Below are 26,789 nucleotides of genomic sequence, written 5' to 3' on the forward strand. Positions count from 1 at the left end.
CATCCCTGGCCCATCCTTCATACACACCAAGCTTGCTGTGATTGACAGCAGGGCCACACCCCCTCATTCACACAGCTCAAAATATGAAAAAAGGCATGATAATTGGGAAAGAAAATGTAAAGCCTGTCTTAATTTGCAGGTAATTTACCATCCTCTGATTACATACAGGTTAATGTATACATGTTTATTTAAATGCAATCTGTCTTGATCGTTTTCCATTTTCAGTTTTAACTCTTAAAATGTGTGTTTTAAGTTTAAATGTAGCATCTTCAAATTAACATTTCATTATATGCTGTCATTTAAATATATCATTTCTTCATTTAAATCACATTTTAACATTGACATCTGTGGAATGTAACTAAGTACTTACTACTTACTTCATTACATGTAGATTAAAACCACTTGTGGAACACTGTTGTATTTCATGCTACCTCTGCTCTGTTATATGTTATACGTTTTTTCCTTTATATTCAATGAATCTACTCCGACTAGAGTACACTACAGTAGTAGAGTAGACTACTTTTACTTAAGTCAAAGTGGCAATACTACTTACCACGTTGACTTAAGTAAGGGTCTGAATACTTCCTCTAACAGTGTTCAGTGCTTTCCTTTCAAAGAGGAAAGTATAAATCAAATTGTTCACAATTGTCTCATAGTTTGCTCTCCAGCTGAACTTACTCTCCAGAGATATCCTGGATGTGATTTGAGGTTTTTCCTGTTGTCACCTGTCCAGGTGAGCAGTGACAGGCCTGCACTAGCAAACGTGATGAAATCGATGTAAACTTTTTCATCGTGGACAGATTTGATTTATTCACACAGAAGACAGACGTCACGCACACAGACTGGACAGCTCGCTGCCTAAATATGGACAACGTCCCCGTGCGGATCCACAGTGGAAAAAAAATCTGGGGCTCGTGTAGCTGGTGTTCCATCCTCGAACTCTCCCCGAGCTACTCAGACAAGCTGCACGAGCGCTCCTGTCTCAGACCGGTGTCTCTGTCTCTGTCCGGATAACCGAGCACACTTCTCCTTCTACTGAGAACCCACAACCTGAGGAAACATGGAGGCCATCAAGAAGAAAATGCAGATGCTGAAGCTGGATAAGGAGAATGCGATAGACCGGGCAGAGCAGGCTGAGGGGGACAAGAAAGGAGCAGAGGACAAATGCAAACAGGTGGGAGAGATGGAGTCACTCTGTACTACTCTATACTTCTCTGTACTACTCTGTACTACTCTGTACTACTCTGTACTACTCTGTACTACTGTAGAGCCAAACTAAAACAGCTTAGTTATCTGCGAATTTCTTTTGGTTCTAAATCTGGTAAAATAAACTGTGCAACATGTTCATGGAGCAGCATTCAAACCAGTGTTTCATAGTAATATAAATGATGCAACACACATAGTGAAGTCAAACAAAGAAGATTTAGAAAATCAAGAGCTGGACAATCTTGAGCCAGTATCACATTTGTCAGACAAAGAAAAAAAGAAAAAAAACCATTAGGCCCCATGAGCCGAGGCTCAAATGGGGTTAATATCTGAGAAAAAATCAGTAGGAGCCATAAAGCAGGATTTAGAAAAAAAAAAGACCACCTTCCTCTTCTTACAAATGAAATATTAAATTCAGAGCCAATAAAACCCAGTCTTTCTCAATCAGGAGCGTTGCTGCTCCTCTGCCTTACTTGGTCTCATATGACCACTGGCTTATAGTGGCTAAAGTTAGCTAATATTAACAAACTTAAGTGGGATGATGTTGTGTGCTGACATCACTGGCGTCAGTTTACTGACTGTTACACTACACTTGAACTAAAAAACGTGCCATTCAGTTACAAAGACAGATGAAGATGGAAACCATATGTGGACCAGTTCATTGTCAACATCTCAACCCTGACACCAGCAGAGTACCCCAGGAGCAACATCTGAGGGGATCATTTTGAAAAATGTTCCTTGTCATGTAAAATCTAAAATCTATTAATACTGGCCAATATATCACAATCAGATTTTAATTAAATTTCAAATCCTGATATACCGGTATTGAGCTAAAAAAAAGTATCAGTGAAATGATTAACTAACTAAGGCTGGGAACAGAATAAAGAAATCTAAACATTAGTTGTAAGTAATGAATCTATAAATGTTGGTATGTTGACATGACTACAGACAACAGAACTGACTGTCAACGCATTGGGCAAACTGAAAATAAAATAAGGCTTAATATGGAACCTTGCAGTTCACCTGTCTTTCAGATAAGGGAGAATGAATGTTTCTGTATTCATGAATCACAAGATGAATTACAATGTTATGGTCTGTTATGTCAGATCAAGTTCCACAGTCAGATATTTAATAAGATCATCAGTTCAGACAAAACCTTTTAAACTACTTGCAACTCGTTAGGTGTTGTAATTTTAATGATTTAATATTGATGAATAAATACTCCATAATACAAAAGTGTTGACTGAACTTAGTATGCAATTCTAATTCTTCAAATAAAATCAAGTTTGCACAGATTCTAAACTTTGGGAGAATTAATGTGCAAATTGCTGTAATCAGGATTTTTAGAAAAAAATACACCTTCAAATGTGTTTAATAATTGAGACTTTGAATATTTTGTTCATTTACCGTTTAATGAATTGTTGAAGCCCCAAATAATTACACCAACGTGTTAAGACATCCACTAGAGCAAAAATATTGGCTAAATACAAATGTGTGATTTTGCAGTTTTAAACAGGTGTGTTCTTGGTAAGTCTGAATGCAGAAGGCTGTCCAAATCCATAACTTATCAAGCCCACAAGTGGCCTCAGATGCACTTTCTGCAGGCAGAGACTTCAGCAGACTTAGCTTGGATGAAGACCCAAAATGAATATAACAGATAATAATAGTAATAAAAATAACAGCAGATCAACCAGTCAGTAGCCCAAATGCACTATATTTATTTTAAAGGCATCTTTGTTTTACATATTTGATGTCCTGCATACATCAATTGATATTGAGGTTTGATAAAGCACCCATACAGCATATGCATAGGTTGTTTTTTCATCCAGTAAAGAAAAGAACGAGACCACCTCAGATGTGAGGATCCTCAACTGAAGATTTGATGTGAATATAATGGTGTTAGTGCTCATGTAAAGGGAAAGTTACCGTCTCTGTTACATAAATGAGCAGGCATATCTGCACATATATCACAATGTCAAATTTGACCAATGTCAATACTGTGAAGAACCCCCCCCCCCCCCACCTCCTGCCAATGCAGCTTCACTTTCAAGCTGTGAGGCATGAAGAGAGCACAGTGATATTCCTTTATGGGGACCTGCTGTCTCTCTGTGTAACTCCACAGTGTAATAGTCAAGATCAGGTAGCAATCTATAAATACATAACAACTATGCAACTGTTCACATAGCATTTGTTCCAAGAGGATCCTAGCTCATAGCTATCACAATGCCTGTACGATCACTTCCCTCTGCCTATTTAATACTGGCATGTCTATTTCTGTGTTCCCTCTGAAGACCCCCACCTTCTTTGAATTGTTGCTCCACACAGAAAGACAGTCAAGGCTGTTGGTTTGGGAGTTGCCACAATGCCGACAGTAGGATCAGGACTGTCCCAGGCTATTTGTGACTGACAGGCCTTACATGGCTACAGGCTGGGAGAGACAGAAGTGATATAGAAAGGACATTTGTCCTGGGAACATTGTGGTCGGGCCACATCACTCTCATTTGCAATTGGCTTTTTATAGTCCTTGAAGCTGTTGTTGAAAATGGCAACCTTCTAAACCAATCTTTAGAAATGAATCATTGGATAACAATAGCCTTACGTTTAAAATGGAGAGGACTCATCTCCTGGGGAGCAAGAAAGCAATCTGCTTATTAGATTCAGATTTTCTGTTATGGGGTCATTAAAATAAGATGTGTAAAAAAATGCACTACAAGTTTCATAGTGATATACCTGTTTAAGTTTTGTTGTGTAACAAACATTGAAACAGAAAACTTGAAGGGATGATTTTTGACCATACCGTTGTGACATCACTGTCCGTGTGTCAAGTCTGCAAGGGCACTAGGGCAGGAGGGGATCAGTTGTGCTTTGAGACAGGCCTTCACACCTCACTCACATGGTGTTGGTGCTTGAGGAAAGCTCAGGAAGTTACCAGAAATATTAGGAATCATCTTGTGGGCACTTATTATATTCACAGCAAATTTCAGGGGAAACTGGCTACAGTTGAACAACACACTCTGAAAATTAGTGTTCTTACACAAGTCATTCGAAATAGCAAATACATTTTGTAGGATACATAGTTCTGCCTTGATTCCTTTTTTATCAGCTTAATGGGCAAACATTTATATTGAATATATCTGCAAAGTGTTCAGTGTCAAACCAAAATGTTCAGACCAAGTGTATCTGCAAACATTAATGTCAGTGTATTTCATTTTCTCATTGCTAAAGGCAAAGGTTCTACTTTCAGCCTCAGTAAAAGGGAGGATGGGACACAAACGCTTTCATCAAATGTGTTCCTGATGTTGCACTCCAATGTTACGCTCACAAGAAAAATGATAGAACTAGTTGTGTTAACCTTCTTTCACAATTCCACACACCCAACCATTCAACTGCATAAAGTGGGCATAATATTCGGACTGTCTTTTTTGAAATGCCACAAAAATGATCAGACTATGCAGCCCCCCTAATTTGACATGTTCTTGTCTGGAGCATACTTAAGGCTGGGAAAGATGGTGGTAAGTGATGGTTAACGCAGTGCTATATAAATACATTTTGTAAGATATGTGTTGAGATATCTTGCTTTGGACTGCAGAGTCAGATAGAGAATATTGCCACCATAGCCCATGCTGCTAGTGGTGTAACATTTCAATATCATATATAATTGTGCATGCCAAAACAAGCTTTGTGACTATCTGACATGTTCTTTGTCTGTGTATGTGTACTTTGTATTGGTGTATTTGGCCTCTAGCTGGAGGAAGAGCTGCTTGGTCTGCAGAAGAAGCTGAAAGGAGTGGAGGATGAGCTGGACAAATACTCTGAGTCACTGAAGGATGCCCAGGAGAAGCTGGAGCAGGCAGAGAAAAAGGCAACAGATGTGAGTGAATAGAGCTGATGCCAGTGGTCCCATTACTGGAGAGAGGCAACTATATTAAGATTACATGAACCTATTGTCCTCAATCCAGTCACATCTGATCCTTCACGCAGCAACACAGGTGTCATAATGTTGACTGCATGAACTGTCACTCTGAAGCGTTTAACACATCACAGTTCAAACTGTTTAAGGTGTTTAGAAAAACTAATACAAGACTGTTCAACTAAAATTACAGCACACCCAACTACACTGTTGCCCATAAAGTTGGAATTAAATATTTTTTACTTCTTCTCATGAAATGATTTTGAAAATGTGATTTATTCTTGATAGATAAAGTGTAAATTGTATTGATCAATCTCATTATACCTGGTCAAAGGTGATTACTGATGTGTATAAATAGAACATAAAAAGAGGAATGTGTCTGAAAACAAAATTATTCCAACTTTATGGGTGACGGTATATAATATAAGTGCTATAAACCAGCAGTCTTAGCTCCTCCCACAGGCCAGTTTGTTACTGTCAGTCCAACTTGAGACTCCATACTCCCACATCTCATATATTTCCAATAATCATAACCATTTAAAGTTGATCTCCAAAAAGATCTCCAAAGCATATTTGTCAGTTCCAGAAGAAAACTGCTGCTAAGTTGTGCCACTGCTGACAGCTGCAGCAGAGACACTATTAAATCTGTCATGTACAGTATCAGATTCTACTAACATATCATAAAGCTTGTCAGCACCCTGAGGCAAACGCCATCTATTCTAAACCAATCTGGAGAGCCTGACATACCTTTACAGGATTGACTTTCTTGAGTCCCTGCTTGGAACCAATCTGTACGGATGTTGCTGTTCCTACAGATTGAAAAACACATCTCAAGTTTTGCTAAAGCACAATTCATCAAGTAAAATGTGGTGTTGAAAACCACACATAGCAGGTAGGTTAAGTTGAGCTCATTTGCTGCCTACGTCCCAAACACTGAGATAAAGGAGAATCTTATTGCTGCTGTGAGGATTTTCCAGAGACTAGGTTTTTTTTCTTTTTTTCTTTTTAGTAACTTTGTAAATGAAATGTAGGTTTGACAAAGATGATGGTCATGGTTAAAAGAAACCAACGCTGACTGTAGTAGGAGATATGAACTGCAATCTGTATTCCCAACCAGACACTCCAAACTCCTCCCTAACAGATTGTTTAGTACTGTCATAATGTCACATCTCAGAGGTCACTGTCAGGAAGTGATTGAACAAATGATCGATGACATTGTTTTTTTTTGTAAGTCTAGTCACAACATTTAAAAACATGAAAGACTGAATGGGACTGACTTTAACATTCTATGCATATTTGTTTGTAATTTCTACCTTAATTTGATAGTAGACATTTGAGAGGTGATAGGAAAGTAGTTTAGGTAATTATGAGTGAATGAAACACAACAAAGGTCTGCGGCTCGAATCAAACCAGGGACCTAGCAATCACAGTATACTGTACAGACCCTTTTATGTGTCTGGAACTTTTGGTTGAAAAAGCTCTTCCATGGTATGTGGTATTATATTGTATGAGTTACAGTAGGAGTCATAGCATTACTGACCAGTTTAAGTGCTGAATCTTATGACACATGGAAGAATCATTGTATGTATGAAGTGTTACTGTGATGTTACCAAACATGGAAAAGAATTGGACCAACACATGGATTTGTAAATAGTTCCACTGCTTGCAGGAGTCTGTTAGTTGATGTTCAGCTCCAGTATGAACATCTCTGTCTCACATCAGGTTCTATTCACAAACACATTGACACTGTAAATGCAGCAGAAGATATGATGGAGCAGTTTTTAGTGGCGTCAGATACCTTTTACAGTCTGCAGTGTCTGAGCACATACCTGCAATATTTAAATTCATTTTCAGAATTTTTACAGTCAATCCACAAATGTAACTGAGATTTTCAGTCATTTATATTTGTGAACTTTACAAACAGTTTGAATCCTCTAAAGCCGTGAAGCCTTTCACACAGAGTTCATGGACCAAACTGGCTTTTTACCATTTGTCAAGTGAGACTTTCTTCACAATGATTTACCATACCCAACGAAGATAAGATAAGAATAAATAGAACTTCATACCTGTATAACAGAGGCAGGTGCAAATTGGAATGCATTCACTACTGTGTTATAAATGACAGTGAAGACAGGTGCATCAGTGTTATTGTGTGACAAATAACAGGCATAATATATAATATAAAACTAAAACAAATTAATAATCATAGAAATGGGCTGACTGTGCATGACTAACCCCATTTGTTGCTGACTTAATATAAACATTTTGTACAGATTTTTACAAATTGATCAAAGGATCCAGGAAGAGATGCAACAAAGTCTATAGTTGTTGCTCCTAGTTACCAAGTGGAAATTAACAAATGTAAATTAAAATGTACTATGATCTCTAAAATTGATTCCCATGTTGATGGCATTACACATCCAGCAAAATACTAATGTCACATTCACGTGTGTTCCACCACATTCAGGTATCCTAAAATAACACCAAATAGCAGAAGTGGCAAAAGAAGCAGCCAGAAAAGGAATTGTTGAAATCAATGAGCCTATTAAGAGGAACAAGCATAGAGTGAAGAATATACATCAACGGTGGCAACAGTATTAGGATAATGCAACATCTACCATCAGTCCAAAGTAGAGCAGGAATGGTAAGAAGTAAAGAAAAGCAGAAAGAGAAGGTAACAATAAGCAGACTGAGACCTTGGATAGTAGAATATATCATGCAGGAAACGTTTATAAGACATTAAACAATTATATAGATGAATTTGGTTATACTCTAAAGTGTCTGTTTAGAGTTTGGCCTTTGGTGAGGCTATCATTAATAATTCATTATTATCAAAGGCAATTATTAGGTATTTAAAACAATAGAAAATATGAATAAGTATTAATAATAATGAGGAACCACCCTGGGGGAAGGAAGAAAGATAGCCAATGTATTGATTCAGTCTCATTACATATACTAAGCTATCAAGTTGGAACACTGATTATTAATTAACTTAATGACTATAACCAAATAACATTTTTTTGTAGCTAGTAAAGTCTCATTTTGCATTCTTATGTTTATAAGCTCCTTGGTTTTAGCAATAGTCCTTGTAAACATAGAGTAGAGAATTGTATATTTCATACTAAATACAATGTAACCTTTAAGTTTTGAACATCTGCGTGGCAATATTAAATATCATTGTTAGTGTGTGTGAGCAGTTTTTGAGTAAATGTTTGTACGGGTAGTTGCTGGAAACGTAGAGCGTCTTCCATGGTGAACACAGTAGACTATGCATTTGCTCAGTAAGTCAGCACTGATGCAGGCTCACTTATGGAGCATTTCATAACCCACTTCCACTCCTTGCTAATTGGTTTGGGATGGCACTTAATATGGTGGACACTCAATGTGAACACGCAAACAGAGTGGAAGTAGGTAGGGAGAGTATCAGGGCTACTTTTGAAGACGGCCTATATCATTATTCCTTGCCCCCTTCATCTTCTTCTTCTACTACTTCTTATTTGGGTTTTTATGGCAGTTGTCACCCTTTATGTTGCATTATGGCCTCCCTCTGGATTTAATCATCTGCTGTTGTCCAAATCTGTTATAGTTAATTAGTCCAGTTACTCTCAAAAATCTAAATATCAGTTTTTGGCCCTTCTGGCCACAGCTCTTAGCAGCCAACTCCACCACTGATGTGGTGAAAGAGTTGAGTCAGAAGGCAAAGCTCTCAGTTTACCTTTGGGTAGTGAGTGAAAGAATGAGATTGCGGATACAATCAGGGCTCAGCCTTAAAGATAGAGTGATGAGTTAGGAGGAGCAGAGTGGCTTCCTCTAGAGGTGTTCCGGGCAAATCCAACTGGTAGGATACCCCATGGCAGACCCAGAACACCCTGGAGGGATTACATATCTCTTCTGACCCGGCAATACCTCGGAGTCAAGGATGTCTGAGTTTGCTTACTCAGTGTAATGGCACTGTGACCTGGTCCTGGATAAGAGGTGTAAAATGGATGGATGGATGAACACTCACTGTCTCCTGCTACACTGATAAAATAGTAGTCCAGTAGGTGGCAGTAGTAGACAGACTCTTCAGACTCTTCAGGGCCCTTCTTGGTTTACTGCTATAGCCCATAGTCATTAGCCTGTCTACTACTGACCCCTAGTGGACTGGATCATTTTAGCAGTGTCTCAACATACCAAGTTTACAATGTATCCACTTTCATTATATACAGGTCTGCAAGCCTGACAAGCCAGAGATCAAGGACACATTTGAAGTGTTAAACCATATTTGGTGACCCATCAGATTCTATGTCCTGCAGTGTAAAATCTTACTTATATAGCCTAAGTATTACCAGCTAAATGTAGTTCAAGTACTGAAGTAAAAGTACTCATTTTGCAGAAAATCAGGCTGTAAATGATTAATTAAATACATTATTATTTTATGATACAACTCATAAGAAAAAATGAATAGACCTCTACACTATCACTTAATAGGATTTTAAATGCAGGATTCTTACTTGTAATGACGTTTTGATACTTAACTACACGTATAAAGTGTCACAGTGTACAGTCACTTAACAAGTTGCTCTTTTTGCAGACAGTCAGTTAGAAGAGATCAAGACTATCATCATTTATGCAGTTGGATGCAGTGTTTTTGTTGTACAGTGCATCCACAGATAGATAGATAGATAGATAGATAGATAGATAGATAGATAGATAGATAGATAGATAGATAGATAGATAGATAGATAGATAGATAGATAGATAGATAGATAAATAGATAGATAGATAGATAGATAGATAGATAGATAGATAGATGGATGGATGGATGGATGGATGGATGGATGGATGGATGGATGGATGGATAGATAGATAGATAGATAGATAGATAGATAGATAGATAGATAGATAGATAGATAGATAGATAGATAGATAGATAGATAGATAGATAGATAGATAGATAGATAAATAGATGAGGTGGTGTTGTGAATTTCGTGCTTATGATGACAGGCTATTTTAATAGGTATAGTAGCTTAGGCTATACAACAACTTACCTTACATGGATGTATAAAGAGAACTGGATGCAGCGTGAGTGGCAGGAAGTCATTCCTATGAAAATTGCTCTGTGGTGTGTGAAGCCAAAAAAGCCACTTCCCACTGTAAAGAAATGCCCTGGATGAAAACATACTGTGCATGCTCTATGGGCTGCATGCTGGAGCTGCTGGCCATGGTCGAGTTTTACCTTGTAAAATGGGATACATACAAAATCTTCGTTTGTCGAGTGAGGAGGAGGAGGAGGAGGAGGAGGAGGAGGAGATCATCACTGGGTGATATTGAATCCATCATTTTTCTTAAGAGTGAGCTGTCCTAAATTATTTTGCAAACAATTTTGCATATTAATGTTTCTATGTTTCTGTCACAAATTCATATTGCTGCCAGCGTGAGAAGTTTATGTTGCACTTTTAAGTTGTTTATGTATATAAAGGCCTGTGCATGGCAACTGTTTTACACAGATTTTTAAAGATGGCAGTTACCGATGCTGCCATAGTTGTATGGATACTGCATTGGCTCATGTATTCGACCGATCAAATTAAACTTAGGTCTGGACCAATCACCATACACTTATGTCACTCAAGCTTCCTTCTTCTGCTGGGAAAGGACCTGCTCTGAAGTAGGGGGTCTGTCCCACTGACAATGGACATTATAACAACATTTTTTGGGAGACTGAAGCTCCAAAGCATCAGCATCTGTTTACAAGACTCGTGTGGATTGAAGGGGTTTGCTGGATCATCAGAAGATATTCAACTTTATATTAGGTAAGCAAATAGTTTAATAAATAATCCAGTTCGCTATGACTCATAACCATTACATAATTGTTGGTAGCTCTAAAGTCAGGTTAGCTTGAAACTTAAATAGCTAGTGAAAATATGAAATGAGCATGCATTCAGATAGATTCTGTCATGAGTTTAGTGTCATTTTATATTTAAAGATAGCTACTTGTAAATTCCACCTATGAATATTTTGAAATGGTTAAATCATAACTCATAACTCACTGGAAATTACATTATTTGGGTTGATTTTTTTTATTGCCTCTTGTATAGCCAGAGAATATTATGGTATATTGACCACAATAACCCCAACATGTAATGTATATTTGAATATATCTGTTCTTAGAATTCCTCTCCTAAAGATCATCTAATGGCATTCTGGACTTTCATTCAGCCATTGACATATAGAATGTATTTTACCTACAGTAATATAAATATACACTTTATACTGAATACAGAAATGATGTTGTGTCATTCTAATCCTGTCTGTCTATTCCCACCAGAACATTTTTGAGCTACCTGTCAACGGATGCACTCAGAGGGAGCTGGGCGACAGTTTTAATATCCACAACTCAACGGTCAGCAGAATCATTGTAAAATGGGCCGACCCCCTGTACAGCTTGTTTGGACCTGTGTGAACATTGGTTTACACCTGATAGAATTAGAGCTAATCGTTTATAGTTTCCTTGATGAGTTTAAGGACCATGCAGCCCCACTATTGACTGTACTGAGCAGCACTGCCAGTCCCCATATACCCTGCAGAGTGAGGTTTTCTCCTTCTCCCACTACATCTTTAAGGCTATGGAAAGTTCACCAACTTGCCTTTCTGTCTAAAAGGAACCACAATTCAACACATGGTGTGTTGTGGGACCCAGTCCATTGCTTGTTTGAAAGTTTGTGTGGAATGGTTACATAGTAGGGTAAAATACTACTACTATGACTACCAGACCACCTCTCCATCTCTGGGAGCATCAGTCATTTATTCACTGTTGTGTGTCTCCTCTCCAATTATCAGAATGGAGCTCTGCTCAACAATGGAGATGAGGTCTGATGATGTAGTTTACCACATATACACTTATTCCATCTCATTTTCTGCTTGTGCACATATCCTTTTGTTTATCAGAAGGATCAATCAATCAATCTTTATTTATAAAGCGCCAAATCACAACAAAGTTATCTCAAGGCACTTTACACATAGAGCAGGTTCTAAACCGTACTCTTCAGGTTTTAATTTTAAAGAGACCCAACATTCCCACATGAGCAAGTACTTAGTGACAATGGCAAGAAAAAACTCCCTTTTAACAGGAAGAAACCTCAGGCAGAACCAGGCTCAAAGTGGGAGAACATCTGCCTCGACTGGTTGGGGTAGAGAGGAGAGAGAGCAAGAATAGGAGAGAGAGAGAGGAAGAATAGGAGAGAGAGAGAGAGAGAGAGAGAGAGAGAGAGAGAGAGAGAGAGAGAGACAGAGAGAGAGAGGAAGAATAGGAGAGAGAGAGAGAGGAAGAATAGGAAAGAGAGAGAGAAAGAATAGGAGAGAGAGAGAGAGAGGAAGAATAGGAGAGAGAGAGAAGCACATTGAAAATCAACATTAAAGCGAGTAGGTCCGGGACTAGAATCTGTCATCCGGACGTCTACAGGCCCAGATTACCTGTGAGACGAGAAAGCACAGACAACTCCGGGGAAGAAGTTTAGGTTATTGAATGTATTAATAGTACATGATAAATAGAAAGAGGGAGGAGGAGAGAAGAGCTCAGTGCATCATGGAGGTAGGAGTCCCCCGGCAGTCTAAGCCTATAGCAGCATAAACTAGGAGCTGGCTAACTATAAGCTTTATCAAAAAGGAAAGTTTTAAGCCTACTCTTAAAAGTAGAGAGGGTGTCTGCCCTCCGGACCGAATCTGGGAGATGGTTCCACAGGAGAGGAGCCTGATAACTGAAGGCTCTGCCTCCCATTCTACTTTTAGAGATACTAGGAACCACAAGTAGGCCTGCATGCTGGGAGCACAGTGTTCTAGTAGGTACATAAGGTACTATAAGCTCTTTAAGATATGATGGAGCCTGACCATTAAGAGCTTTAAAAGTGAGGAGAAGGATTTTAAATTCTATTCTAGATTTTACAGGAAGCCAATGCAGTGAAGCCAAAATAGGAGTAATGTGATCTCTCTTTCTAGTTTTTGTCAGAACGCGTGCAGCTGCATTCTGGACCAGCTGGAGAGTCTTTAGAGATTACTAAATTACATGATATTTGTTTGGTATTCCTTGTGAAGAATGGGACGGATGAACTAATTTTCAAATCAGACAAGAACTATGTCAATAGTTTATGGGCATAAATTATTGGACAACTATTTTTACGGGGAATCATGTGTCACCTTTTAAGGCAAAACATTCCCTTATGTGATGGTAAAATAAAACATTGTTGGTCAGACAAGAACATTTAATTAACATTTTAGAACAAACAATTATTCAAGAAAGTAATCAGAAAATCAATTGATAATTGACTCTGTTCACACACTCACATGTACCTGGTCATTTGTTACAAAATATGAATGTTCCAGCTAAGTCTTATAGACCATATGTACTAGTGCATAGGAGTGTGAACTGTGCGTTACTTATGTTTTTGCAGTTTTTATGTGTTTTATGTTATGTAAAATAAAGCATTTGAATAAAACAGCACTGTGTCCCTGTAAGCTGTCCATGCACCCACCTGCCCATTGGCATGTTGCTGGTTTCCTTGCAAATTTGCATTTTAAGGTGTTGGTGGTCAACATAGCTCCTCACATTAAGGCATTTAATATCAACAAGGCCGAAATGGGGATTCTTTAATAAAGACAAACCCATACTGAGATGAGCCCCACCATGGACCATCAGGGTCCATTCAAAACCTACAAGGAACATAGTTGACCCTATGAGTGTGGCAGTACGCATTCAAAGGCATCTGCTTCCATTTCGAGACCCTTTTTCAAAGCATGCTTAAATCCTTTCTGCCAGCAGTTCTCTTGTAAGGAGTTATAATATCCTCATCTTTCAAAATAAAATAAGGCTTATCGATAATTGCCTTGTTTTGAAATTGTAACAGGAAGACCATGTTGATTCCGACTTCCTACACCGTTGCCACAGTAACACTGTGACAACACTAGTTCACTCTTCCCAGTATGGCTGCTCTAACATCCATAGACTCGGTGAGAAGGAAAATCCAAACGCTGCAGCAAGTAGCGTACGATGCGGAGGACCGAGCCGAGCTAGTGCAGGCTGAGGCGGACATGGAGAGGCAGGCTAGAGAGAGGGTAACTAACCTGTCAGTCACATACACACTCCTACTGTTGGTAGGAATGCATGTTTAAAAACAGCGCAGAGAATTCTTTTAAAAATGAAAAAATATCCAATATTACATGTAGAACAGCGATAAAATAATAAATATGGAATACAACTAATGTTATCTTGTTAAGAATGCAAAGACCCGACGTCTTTACCACATATTACATTCAGTAGTCGAGCAGAGAAGGAAGCAAAATATATTCCAACATTTTTAAGAAGGTATAGTCATAATTTGGTATGATAACTTCTTCTTTAAATGCTGATGTGTATCCTGATTTAGCTTCACTTTTTTTTAAAATATCATTTTCAAGTGTTCATTCTTGACTTTCATCCAAGCCCAGTTGTGAGTCTAAGTATGACTCAATGATGCACAAAACATTCCCAAAAACCTGAATAATCAAGTCAAATGAATGTTGAATATTAAACTAACTTAATGTCTCTATGAAAGGAAGAGCACTGAGGAAGCTCTGCCTTAAACGTCTGCTGTCCGGACTCTGTTTATATTGTCCGATGAATTAATATTGTCTCACGAATGTATGCATTAACAGAGTGGGCAATGTTCTGCCAGCATTCCTTCCTGGCTTTTGCTGCAGCAACAGTGTTGTTTTTGGCCTGGATGATGTGTTTGAATTGTTCATATTTATGAAGAATAATTGTCTGCTCCTCCATGGTAAAGTAGGCTGCTCTGCAGGGTTTCTCCATGTTTGTGATTGGTCAGACGCTGCAAACACCTTTAACCCTTTTATGTGAACGCGCACTGATCAAGAGGAAAACTCTGGGTTGAATTACCGAGTTGATAACCAGCTTCGTAGTACCGTTTATCAGGATTGTGAATGTCTGGGTAAATCAACCCAGGTAACAGAGAGATATCCAGGGTATGTTAATCCAGCTTCGTAGTACAGGCCTCAGGTGACCCCCATGATGACTGATGTTATCTGTACTTTGTTTAACTGGTATCACATATTAGCCACATCAAAAACATAATGTGAGTAATATATCTGAATTGAGCATCAAGGCTTGAACAATAGCAAATAACACCAAAATTGTTGTATTGAGTCTTTTTTTAAATTATTATTATTGTTGTTGTTGTTGTTGTTGTTGTTGTTGTTGTTGTTGTTATCATTATGTATTGTATGTTCAGATATTGATTGTCTACTGTTCTTTAGGCCTCTGGCAAATCGGCAGATATCATTGCATTATGAATATAATGGGATTTTAAGCCCTTATCACAGCATACTGTGTGTGTGTGTGTGTGTGTGTGTGTGTGTGTGTGTGTGTGTGTGTGTGTGTGTGTGTGTGTGTGTGTGTGTGTGTGCGTGCGTGCGTGTGTGTGTGTTCCTGCAGGCTGAGGCAGAGGTGGCGTCTCTTAACAGGCGTATCCAGCTGGTGGAGGAGGAGTTGGACAGAGCTCAGGAGAGATTGGCTACTGCCCTGCAGAAGCTGGAGGAGGCTGAAAAAGCTGCAGATGAGAGTGAGAGGTGAAGAACTCTTCATGTCCATCTACCTAAAGTCTTAACAAAACTGTCTTGGGTTTTCCAAAGAAACTAAAAAGTCCTGTTCTCTAATCATTACTATATCTCTATCATTTTGTTAGTTAGAGTGCAGTCTCCAAATTCTTGCTTCCAATGAATCAACTTGGCGACTGTTGATAGTTTCATGAAATTTAAATACTAATGAAATACTACCCCATAGTTTGCTGTAGCCTATATTAGTCTTTGACTATGCACCATGCTACCAGGTGCTGCTGCTGTGCTGCCAACGCATCTTTCTCATTTTTGTTTTTTTATAATGAGCTGCTCAATCAGCACACTCACTCTTCTTTTCGTAAAATGGGCTGCTCAAACGTCCACATAGCGACTGGCCCACCTTGATTTCTCCTGATAGCTAGTCTGATTCTGGCACCATGTAATTAGCATTTCAGCAGAAATTTTAAGGGATTAAAACAGTTTTGACACAGAGTCCCTCTACAACACAGCAGTGTTGCCAGTGAGTTGTTCCAGATACCGTCACAGCCAGACAGATGTTAGCTCACTACCTTCATTATGCTATTTGGCAGATTCAACTTTCAGTGGCTTCTATTTGGCATAACATGTGTTCAAGAAATCTTCCAGAGGTAGATGATGGAGACCCCTTACCCACATCCTTAATATTTACCAGATGCTTATAAAAAGGCTGAAGTGAAATCATATATAAAGCTCAAACCGGCTTCATGGCTAATCAACATACAAGTTTTGCCATTAGGCTCATTCTTGATCTGTTAGATAATGCTGAATATGTAGAATTACATTTGAATTGTATTTCTGAATTTCTACAATGCATTCAGCACAATGGCATATCAGTTCCTATTTTGGTCACTTCAGACTTTCGACTTTGGTAAAACATAAATCTCCAATGTTATGATACTCTATAAAGACATCAGTGGCTGCTGTGTCATGCTATTTCCAAATATTTCTAAGAGATTAGAGATTCAGTTCACAGATCAGTCCGCAAAGGTTTCCCCACTTCTCTGTTTCTCTTTTTTGTAGTTGTTGCTTTCGATACATATTTTACACAGCTGTCATTTTCAAGGCTTAAGGATATTTGGGAAGAGATCAGAATAACTCAATTAACTGATGACACAGTCCACTTAAAAAAAAAAAAAATCCCATCAAATTGAGAAAGTCACTGGGATCAAACTTAATTGTCATTGTATTAAAATGTAAAGTCTGAATTTCACTAAAGAAACTTTAATGTGTGATATAGCAGTTACACATTTAGATAGATAGCAGTATAACAATAATGTGTATATGGTTTTAGTAGCTGAAAGTATTCAGAAGTAAATGACCGAAAAATGTATAGAATAATAACGAATAAATAAATAATAAAGAATGAAGATAACAAGAGTGTGAGAGCTTAGGTCCAGCTCTCACACAATTACTAACATTTATTGGGAATAGTGGGAATCTGTTAGCACCAATAAACTGGGAGAAATGTACATAATATTTATCCCATCAACAAATTTGTCTCAAGATTTGAACATTTGAATTGTGTTACAATGAAGAAGAAACACAGAATCTAATCTATTTAATGAATGTCAGAACACATCAGGACTGTTTTGACACTGCTGGAAGCTGGCAGACGTGGTTGTAATAAACTATGCTATGAAAACAAAAAACAGAGAGTTGGTGGACTCTGAAGTGAATTTATTCATTCTACTTGGAAAATGTCACATGGATAAAGCCAAGTTCTTGAGGTCTCACACATTATTTCAATATTTCAGGATAAAATTTGGGAAGTATTTTGTGTCTATCCAAATGATATACACGATACAAGAAATTAGATTTATTATTTTATATGATTGTCCTTTTTATTCATGTTATTTTAATATGTATTTACTTTTACTATAAATATATTTACCCAATGTCATGTTTCCATGCTGAATGTATTCTTTTATTAAGGGTGGAATTATGTCTGTTATTCTTATTTCACTGTGAATTTCATTGTGATTCAATGTTTTCTGTTTGTCTTTATGTCACATGTTAAAATAAATAAGAGTTGGAGGCTCCTCCTGAGCCAAAGAACAAATGATACAATATTTTTTACAGACTGAGGTGGTATTCAAATCTAGCACTTAAACTTAGTTGAATCTCTCAACATTCATGACTTTGATGAAGGTAGATGTACAGTTAAAAGTTAAAGCCAGATGACTTACTTCATTCAGTAGTTTCTGACCGGCTGCTTATTGTTCTTCTTGTCATACAGAGGAATGAAGGTTATTGAGAACAGAGCAACAAAGGATGAGGAGAAAATGGAGATCCAGGAGATGCAGCTGAAGGAGGCTAAACACATTGCTGAGGAGGCTGACCGCAAATATGAAGAGGTGGGTTTTCATGAAGTTTGCAGAAACTGTATCCTAGTTCCACAAGACATATACATTGTTTCAATTCCAGTGAACTCATGCTGGAAAGTGACTGACTTAAATTATTATCTAGTATTCTATCTGCCACCTATTCTAAGAACAGAAAAAAAGAAATGAATAAAATAAAATGAGTTACACTAAAGATATGTTTATTGTTGAAGACCAGATGACAACAGATGATACCTGCAGTATAGGTCTCTGGCTGGATTCGAACCAGGGACGCTGTGATTATGTAGCATGCTCTCTAACCACTCGACCACCAGGACGCTCCAAGAGTTTCAAGAGTTTATGATTTGGAAATAACATGGCACAAGTACATACTATACACAATTAGTACAGTATGTATTGTCAAACGGAATTGGCAATCTGTACTTTTACAGAGAGCTGTAGTGTGTGGGCTAAATGCTAAAGATAATGTAATGGCAGAGGGAGAAATAAGAGTTCTTCTACAGTATTAGTCAGGAGGATTCAGGTTTAGTGTGTTCTGCATGTCTGCAGGTTGCACGTAAACTGGTGATCCTGGAGGGTGATCTGGAGCGTTCAGAGGAGCGTGCTGAGGTGGCTGAGGCGTAAGTCAACACCTGCACCATGTAAACTTAAACCAACATACGAGCCACTGTACATTATTTATGTTGTCAGAGAAGAGATTACGTGATCACTACTATGACAGCATGCCATCTCATATATTCACTTGTTGATTCATTTCTTACTTTACAATAACATTGATAGTGGTGTGACTTGTAAGTGTATCATGGACATGGCATAAGTATTTTCTTAACAACTGCAACTAATGATTGTTGTTAATGTGTTGATTAATCGTTTTTGCTATACTATTTAATAGCTTATTTTATCCAACAAACGGTCCATAACCCAAAGAAATCAGTCGACCACGTTATTAAACAGAGAAAAGCAGCACATTCTCATTTTGGAGAAGCTAGAACCTACATTGTCAGTTTCTGTTTCTGATTGAATAATTGATAACTCACCTAATCAGGTCAGCATTATTACAAGATTGTCTTGTAACCTCATGTAGGCATGTGTGAATTACAAGCTGTAAGAATAAAGCATAACAAATGCATTAATCACATAGAGACCAGTGACCTGTACGACCAATCAATTTCTGACTTACATAGTCTGGCTGTTTTTGGATTATCTGCATTCAAGGAGTCTAACATTGTCTGTCCTTGATGGTATCATGAAGCTGGCTGTCAACCGGCTCTGTTAACTTTATGTTATCCAGCTACGAGTGCATTCATGTGAAAGAGACAGGGGTGTTAATTAGGAGCTACATCTTCAGAACCATGAATGAAGTACTTCATATGATATGAGATGAAACGGTAATACCTGATACCTCCAGGAAAATGTGGTTATAGTGACAGCAATAAGTCATATTCAACAAAGGGAAATGTAAACAATATAATCACAGAACCACAATATAAAACATTTCCAAATATTAAAAGTAAGGCTAAGGCTTCAAATAAGTGTGTGAATTATTATATATTTCTTTAGTAGAGTCAATATTTTTTGCTTTTTATTCAGATGATGAACTAAAACTATTCTGAATATGTGATGCAAAGGAAGGAAAAGTAGTTAATGCCTGATGAGATGTATCTGCCTGAGATGCAGATTTATTGTGACAGTTAAACGTTTAGTTTTTATTTACAGCTATCTTTAAATGATCTTAACAAAGTGTCCTCGTTATTCTGAGATGCAGTGATGGAATCACACTTCTGGAATAAAGCAACAATGAAATGCAGCCAAAGTCACAAGTATGTGTTTAGTGTAAACTGCTCCTTAGTTTGTTGGAAGCTCTCTTTTAAAATAAGCCTAGAAATGGAAGCATAATAATAAAAAAGATTTTACTGACCTATACAAATATGTATTTTCTTTTTTTACTTTTGTCAATGTCGGGATCCTGTAGGAATAATAATTCAATGCTTCCAGTGATCATATTGCTCAGGTGTCAGGCTGTTGGCAGGTTTTGATCTGATCCTCTGAGCAAGTAACCATGGTGATTACCAGGGTTAAAAAGTGCATCACCTTCATGATACCAGACAACCTAAGTTAAATCCAAAGATAGCTGGCATTTGTCACGCTTTGTGGTACAGGCCCCTGGATGAGTGTTTTGTGTTCTCTTCTTGTGTGTTTTCATGTAATGCATGCATCAACACATCACCACCGCCTGTATGGGACTTGTATTGTGTTATGGTTGCCGTGCCCACTGTCCTTCCCCACGCCCGACGTGGACTAACCCCTGCAGGCGAGTGAGGGAGCTGGAGGAGGAGCTCAGACTAATGGACCAAAATATGAAGTCCATGATATGCGGAGATGAAGAGGTACTTACTGTACAAACTGACCTGCTGCCTTGTGCTCCTCCAACCTGCAGCCTCTTCACCCCTCTCTCTGTTCTCTGTCTAACCTGCACTCACACTCTATGACATAATGCATGTCCTCCAAGCAGTACTTAAAGGATAACTGGTTATATTCTATGTTTTTCTTCTTGTCAACAAATCACTTGAAAGTGTTCATGGGTCTTAAACTTGACAAAAGAGAACAACTGCAATGCAAAGCAGTGAATTTTTATTCATTTATATTAATCCAGCAGATGATGATGATTATAATGGAACTGGTTATCATACTATGCATAACATACTATCAATACCTAAAACCACTGTGTTTGATCCTCAGATAACATTGAATCAGCATCTTTACTAAAGATAGTCTTTATCTCTTGTTTCTTTATTTTAGCACTGTGCTTTGTTGCATTTTGACATGCAAAAAATGCCCCAGTAAAGGCAAACCGAGGGCAATGTGGTCACATGGTCCCAGGCACATCTTTGATTGATGTTCAGTTCTACCATCTTTTCACCATCTTTAACTGTAAATGTAGATTTAATGATTTTTTAAAACTAGAAATATGTGTAGGAGGTGGCAACATAGCCCTGAGTCTGTCTGCAGAGCTTCCTTTCAGACTGTATTTAGGCCAAACTATCTTCACCAATCACAGTGTCTGACAGCCTGTAAGTAGCTGGTGAAGTGAAAAGCAGCGCTAAAAATCCAGAAAGCAACTGCACACTGCTACGTCACAGGGCATGTCTTCAGTAGGAATCCGTTATTGAGGAAGTCAGAAAGTATTGAGTGACAGATTAACACATTGTTGGTTTTAGTCTTTACATTGGACTTGATGGCAATAAGAAAAATATAGAATGACACCCTTAAAACCCTTGATCGCTGTTTTACTCAGAGTCAGATGTAATTGATCAGTCTACTGGTAGATATCCATCTTCTGCTTCTGAGTAAGACAGACTCAAAATTGTTGGAGTGGTTCTTTAAACAGTGTCAGGGTGTGATCTATTCTGCTATCCTACCTTTCAAATCATTCCTTTTTCTTCTCTTGCTTTTCCTCTTTCTTACATTGCTCAGTAAATCAGGTGACCTTGAGGAAGAATTGAAAAATGTCACCAACAACTTGAAGTCACTGGAGGCCCAGGCTGAGAAGGTACAGAAGGAGCTAGAGGGGCAGTCACCCTCAGAAGTGGCCTGTCAGACTGTGTATATGCTGTCCATACTGATGTTTATATGATTAGAAAACCTTCCTATAGGTGGTTCTGGAGTGCATGGTACAATCTACTTATGTGGTCATTTAAATATGATGACATGCATTAAACAGTCGTCATTTATCTACTGTAGAGACATGTAAAACTGCACATGAACTAAGAACTCAGAACTCAGAAGGTCAATTTTTTTCCTTCATTTGACAGGAAATGAAATGATCTTACATCATGCTAATAATTAAGATAACAAGTAGCCCAACTTTGTGCTTCTCATACAGTAGTCTGTTATCATTACATGCTGGTCTGTCCTGGACAATAAAACATTTCAACTTGGACTCACATTGATTTGTACGATGTGAAGTCAAATTTAGAGTTTTATTAGCAGACTGTACCTTTTCTGTGTTCATGATTATAATCTAGACATAGACATGGTTTTTGAGGATTCTAGAAATAGCTTAAAAACTGCAGTAAATGTACTGTTTCATTATGTGTTTCACACCCAGTTATGCACATTTTCTCTACTTGTCCTTTAAAAAAGGCTTAATAATCTCATAAAGTAATATAGTCAATACATGTATTTGAAATCCATTTATGTCTGTCTCCTTTTAGTATTTAATACTTTTGATGTGCACTTTGTTAATACCTTTTATTTCTGGATTTCAGTACTCACAAAAGGAGGACAAATACGAAGAGGAAATTAAAGTTCTTACCGACAAACTTAAAGAGGTGAAGTTTGTTCATTCACATTTCTGTAACATAGTTATTGTTTTTTTTACTCTTTCTTATGAACTACTGAACAGAGAACTTGTAAATGCTGTGTGATGTTGTACTGTGGTCTGTGATGTGTGTTCCAGGCTGAGACCCGTGCAGAGTTTGCAGAGAGGTCTGTGGCCAAGCTGGAGAAGACCATTGATGATTTGGAAGGTATTCAACTCTTACCTGTTGCCAGTACTTCCACTCACACCAGTATGACTGCTTGCTGTCCTGTTGTGAATAATCTTACAGTAACAACCTCACTGACCCCAGTTCTACTGTTGGAAGTGAACTGACAATGATGATAACTAGTATCAAATCAATTTGAACTCAATCACTTGTTATTTGGTCATTTTTACTTTCCTAGTTATGCAACCTGAGACTTGACTCACACTTGGTGCATAAATAAACAGACACAGAGTTACTTCTTTGGTGTTCACCTTTGCTGTCTGGTATGACCACAGTTATGTGAGGATCTGTAAAGACCTAGGGGTACATTAATAGGAGAGATATACCTTTTTATCACATAGTGCCCAAAGTTTAGGGGTCTAAAAGTAATTGGACGGATACATATAAAGTTAAACAAATTCATTGTATTTAATAGTTTTTTTTTTAAAACATAGAGGTGAACAAATTATATTTAGAGTGCAGACATCAAATTTAAAAGCAGATAACGTCTGAAATGACCATCTCAGTAATCATCCACCCCAGTAACCAGCAGGGGGCATGTGTGAGCATTCTCTGCAAGCCACTGACTCTCTTACTAACATTGTTTTAGCAGTGTTTCATGCTGACTGCAGTCAACACTAAACATAAAATAATCTACCACTGAAGCAGTTTGTGTTTAGACTACAGCAGAAAACCTTCATATACAGGAATTCATTTAGCAAGCAACATGCAGTGTTAGACTGTTGTTTATGAACACTTAAGATGTCATGAACCAAAATTGAAGACCATTTAAAACATTGCCTCATAGTTCTATACAACAAGATGTAATCCCTCAGACATCCCTGTGTATATGTCCAGTAATGTGTGTAAAAGTCAATAGTCTCAGTAAAGGGCCGTCCACATGTGAGCGTCCACACTGATAACATCCTGTAAACAGCGTTGTCAAGCACGCACTGCATGCACCAGCTGTGTGTGCAGCTAATTATGGATGAGCTGTTACTGCTGTAATATGTTATACTGAGAAATAAAAAGAAGAGCAGAAGAGTTCAGAGGTGTGTGCTGATTCAGTGCGTTGATCAGAAGTATTTCAGACACTAGTTGCTGTGATGTTTCAGTATTTACACAGCAGATGTTGAAGTGTGTAAAAGTGCACCGCTGCAGCAGTGACACACAGTATGAGCACAGATCTGCTTACAAAGATTGCTACCTTTGCTTTTTTACGTCATAATAGAGAACAAAGGATTTGAATTGACATTCAGCGTTTTTATTGTTCATCTAATCACTCTGAAAGTGATCCAATGATATCGTTGTCCTTTATCGTTATCGTTATAGTTGTGGTGTGGACTCCGCCATCCACTCAAATTAGAACGAGATTTAAAACTATACATTTATAGTTATAGTTATCGTTATCGTTCTCAGTGTGGACGGCCCTTAACTCAGAGAACTGTGTTCTCATTAGTGCTTGTCTCTTCACAACATCTGAGTTGGGCCTTGAGAGGAGTCTGCAGTGACAGAGTATAACTAAGTAGTCAACTGAAATACAATTTCTGTTGTATGCTACTTTGTATTTTTGCTCCACTTATTTTAGTGGCAAATATGATACCTATTTTACTTCTTAAAGTTTAAATATTTTGGGCATTTTCACAGTAGAGAACTGACAGGAAACAAGCAGAGGTAATTTAGAAGTGACATGCTCATCAGCTGGACGCTAACAGGGGATGTTGTGGTTCGTGGTCGGTGACATATCACTTAAACAATGAGAGTGCCACCAAAAGTAACTTAGTCTCTTTCCGGTGGGGGGAAGTGACTAAGTACAAGTACTGTTATAAAAATCTGTCTCAAGGAACCCCTTTCTATTTCATACGTCCTATACATTTGAGTAAGGAATGCACTTTTAATTACATGACATTTATTTAAAAGCTTCAATTACTATTTAGTTTACAGATTGAAATGTTATATACCAAACCTACATATACTCAATGTTTTAAACCTGATGCATTTTTATAGAATAAACTAACAGTATGTAAAGTAGTTACAATTAGCTTAAATATTAAAATACGACTTACATGTTAATGCATCATATACATGTTAAAAGTGAGCTTCTACATAATGACTACTTTGACTTTTTATACTTTTAGCACATTTGTCATACTTCTGTACTTTATCAATATGTCCGTACTGCCACTGACTTTTACTTGTAATTGAGTACTTTTGATTCTTTCTACAGTATAGAATCTGAGTACTCTTCCCACCACTGTAAATGAGTAGCAAGTAGTAAGGCTTGTTTCTTGTTAGATTTGTTTCTATGTTTGAAAAGTAGATAAGGATAAGATGTTCTTAATGGTGAAATGATCAGATCATTTAAGTCAAGAGACTTAGAGAAACATCAGCTCCTCACAATGACAGGGCTTCCAGAGGGTGTATTGCAATTACTTGAATGCATTAATAATTTCATTAGCAATTTAAGTCAGAGGAGCCCCTCTTATCTATGAAGTGTGTATGCTTGGTCTGATACTGACCCTATTGTCTCTGGCATGTGTAGTACAGAGGTGTTGAATGGTGCATTCATGGATAACACTGCATGGCGTGTCCAGTTTGTGTCTATAGAGGACAGGGATGATATCATTTAAGCTGAATCAATTTCAAGCTGACACATGTGCTGTAGCTGTTACTTATGCTTGGTGAGCTGAAGTAACCAGATGATGTGAACAATGACTGTGGTGAATGTTTTCAGTTTGAGTCCTGTTCTAAATATGTTGTATTTCTATTTCCTGTCCTCTCACTACATTTTGTTTCCATTGGGTACGTCTGTCTTCTCTGTACGTTGTCTCTCTATCTGTGTTTGTGTGTGTGTATGTGTGTGTGTGTGCGCACTTGTCCTCCAACAGATGAAGTGTATGCACAGAAGCTGAAGGGCAAGGCTCTCAGTGAGGAGCTGGATCTGGCCCTCAACGACATGACTACACTGTAGATGCTCTCTCACTTCCTCTGCTCCTCCTTCCTGTCTGAACTCTTCTGTGCCTGTCTGCTGTTGTTTCCTACCATTCCTCAGTGGTACTATCAGCTGGAATATTCAAGAAATGTCATGTCATGTGCTGAATCCACCCACCCTTCAGTAAGCTGCTGTGCAAGGCTGTATCTGGTTTACACAGTGCTGGTCTTTTTGTATAAGGTTTAGTTACTGCTCACCCCATCACTGCTGTGTCTCTCACACCAGCCTCTTTAATGTCTTCTCTTTGTTTAAACATTCATGTGAAAGACGTTTCCTCCCCCACTCTGTAATAAATGTATTAAAGCTCTCTTGACTTTTCTGTCTTCCTCCAGTCTTGCCTTCTTTCCCTTTCATCGACTTCCTCTTTTCAACATTTATAAGCAGTGTATGAGTAGGGCTGGGTATCGTTTAAAATGTATGATACCAGTACCAATCCAAGTACCCTTAAAATGACACTGATACCAACTGAATACTTCATTAGATACCCATTCCACATTTGTACACTGTCTTTTATCCGGTGTAACAGGCGTGTAGTGTAGACACACTTTAGAGTGTTTAGGTGGCATCTTGGCTGCTGAACTGTGACTTCACCACCACAGACAGGTTGTAGCTGCTGTGGCAGTGGGCCAATCACATGTTGCATTAAAATGAAGAACGCTTGTGTTAATTGACTGTCAACAAGTCCATAAAAAATAGTCATATTTTTTAGCTCTGGGTACAAAAAGGATCGATTGCAGGTATCGTTTGACGGGAGACGTGTCCATAATACTTATTTCAGTCGATACCTTAAAAGGTAGCGAGTACCGATACCCAGCCTATGTATGAGTAATGCATAACTGCTTTGTAGCACACCATCATGGTCGTAAACAGTGTTTCCCATGCATTTCTAATCTCTTCGTATCTGTAACTACTGATGAATGGCTGATACCATGTATAACAGTGATTATAATTCCACAGATTGCTTTCAGTTTTATACATGGTACTACCTTCAACAAAATGGCTAGTCTTCAAAACTGAGAAGAGACAAAAAAAAAGAAGAGAAAATGACAGCAGACGTGCAAGGAATGCATGGCTGGGTACTTGAAAAATCCTGCAGTGGGGTGGAGGGAATAAATCGAGAGCAAGGTGACACGTCCGTTTAGCTAGCTTAAACATCTGGTAAATACAGCCACTAATAGCTACCATCAAGC

At 38.1% G+C, this 26,789-nt stretch overlaps 1 protein-coding gene across 4 annotated transcripts in view; it reads left to right on the forward strand.

Annotated features, from left to right (window-relative positions):
• The first annotated feature begins 910 nt into the window (after positions 1-910).
• tpm2 (tropomyosin 2 (beta)) overlaps positions 911-26,789 on the forward strand; it is a 29,584-nt gene continuing 3,705 nt past the window's right edge. The window contains exons 1-9 of one of the 4 annotated variants that reach the window (XM_062434071.1): positions 911-1,174; positions 4,952-5,077; positions 15,579-15,712; positions 17,976-18,093; positions 18,631-18,701; positions 20,393-20,468; positions 22,350-22,412; positions 22,541-22,610; positions 25,496-25,612. In XM_062434071.1, coding sequence (XP_062290055.1) covers positions 1,061-1,174; positions 4,952-5,077; positions 15,579-15,712; positions 17,976-18,093; positions 18,631-18,701; positions 20,393-20,468; positions 22,350-22,412; positions 22,541-22,610; positions 25,496-25,578 — 855 coding nt within the window. In that variant the 5' untranslated portion in view covers positions 911-1,060 and the 3' untranslated portion in view covers positions 25,579-25,612. Of the gene's footprint in view, positions 1,175-4,951; positions 5,078-15,578; positions 15,713-17,975; positions 18,094-18,630; positions 18,702-20,392; positions 20,469-21,555; positions 21,632-22,349; positions 22,413-22,540; positions 22,611-25,495; positions 25,613-26,789 lie in introns of those variants that run through there. The other 3 variants (XM_062434069.1, XM_062434070.1, XM_062434072.1) reach the window with 3 other exon arrangements.

Source organism: Scomber scombrus, chromosome 15 (assembly GCF_963691925.1).
Source record: "Scomber scombrus chromosome 15, fScoSco1.1, whole genome shotgun sequence".
Classification (NCBI taxonomy): Eukaryota; Metazoa; Chordata; class Actinopteri; order Scombriformes; family Scombridae; genus Scomber; species Scomber scombrus.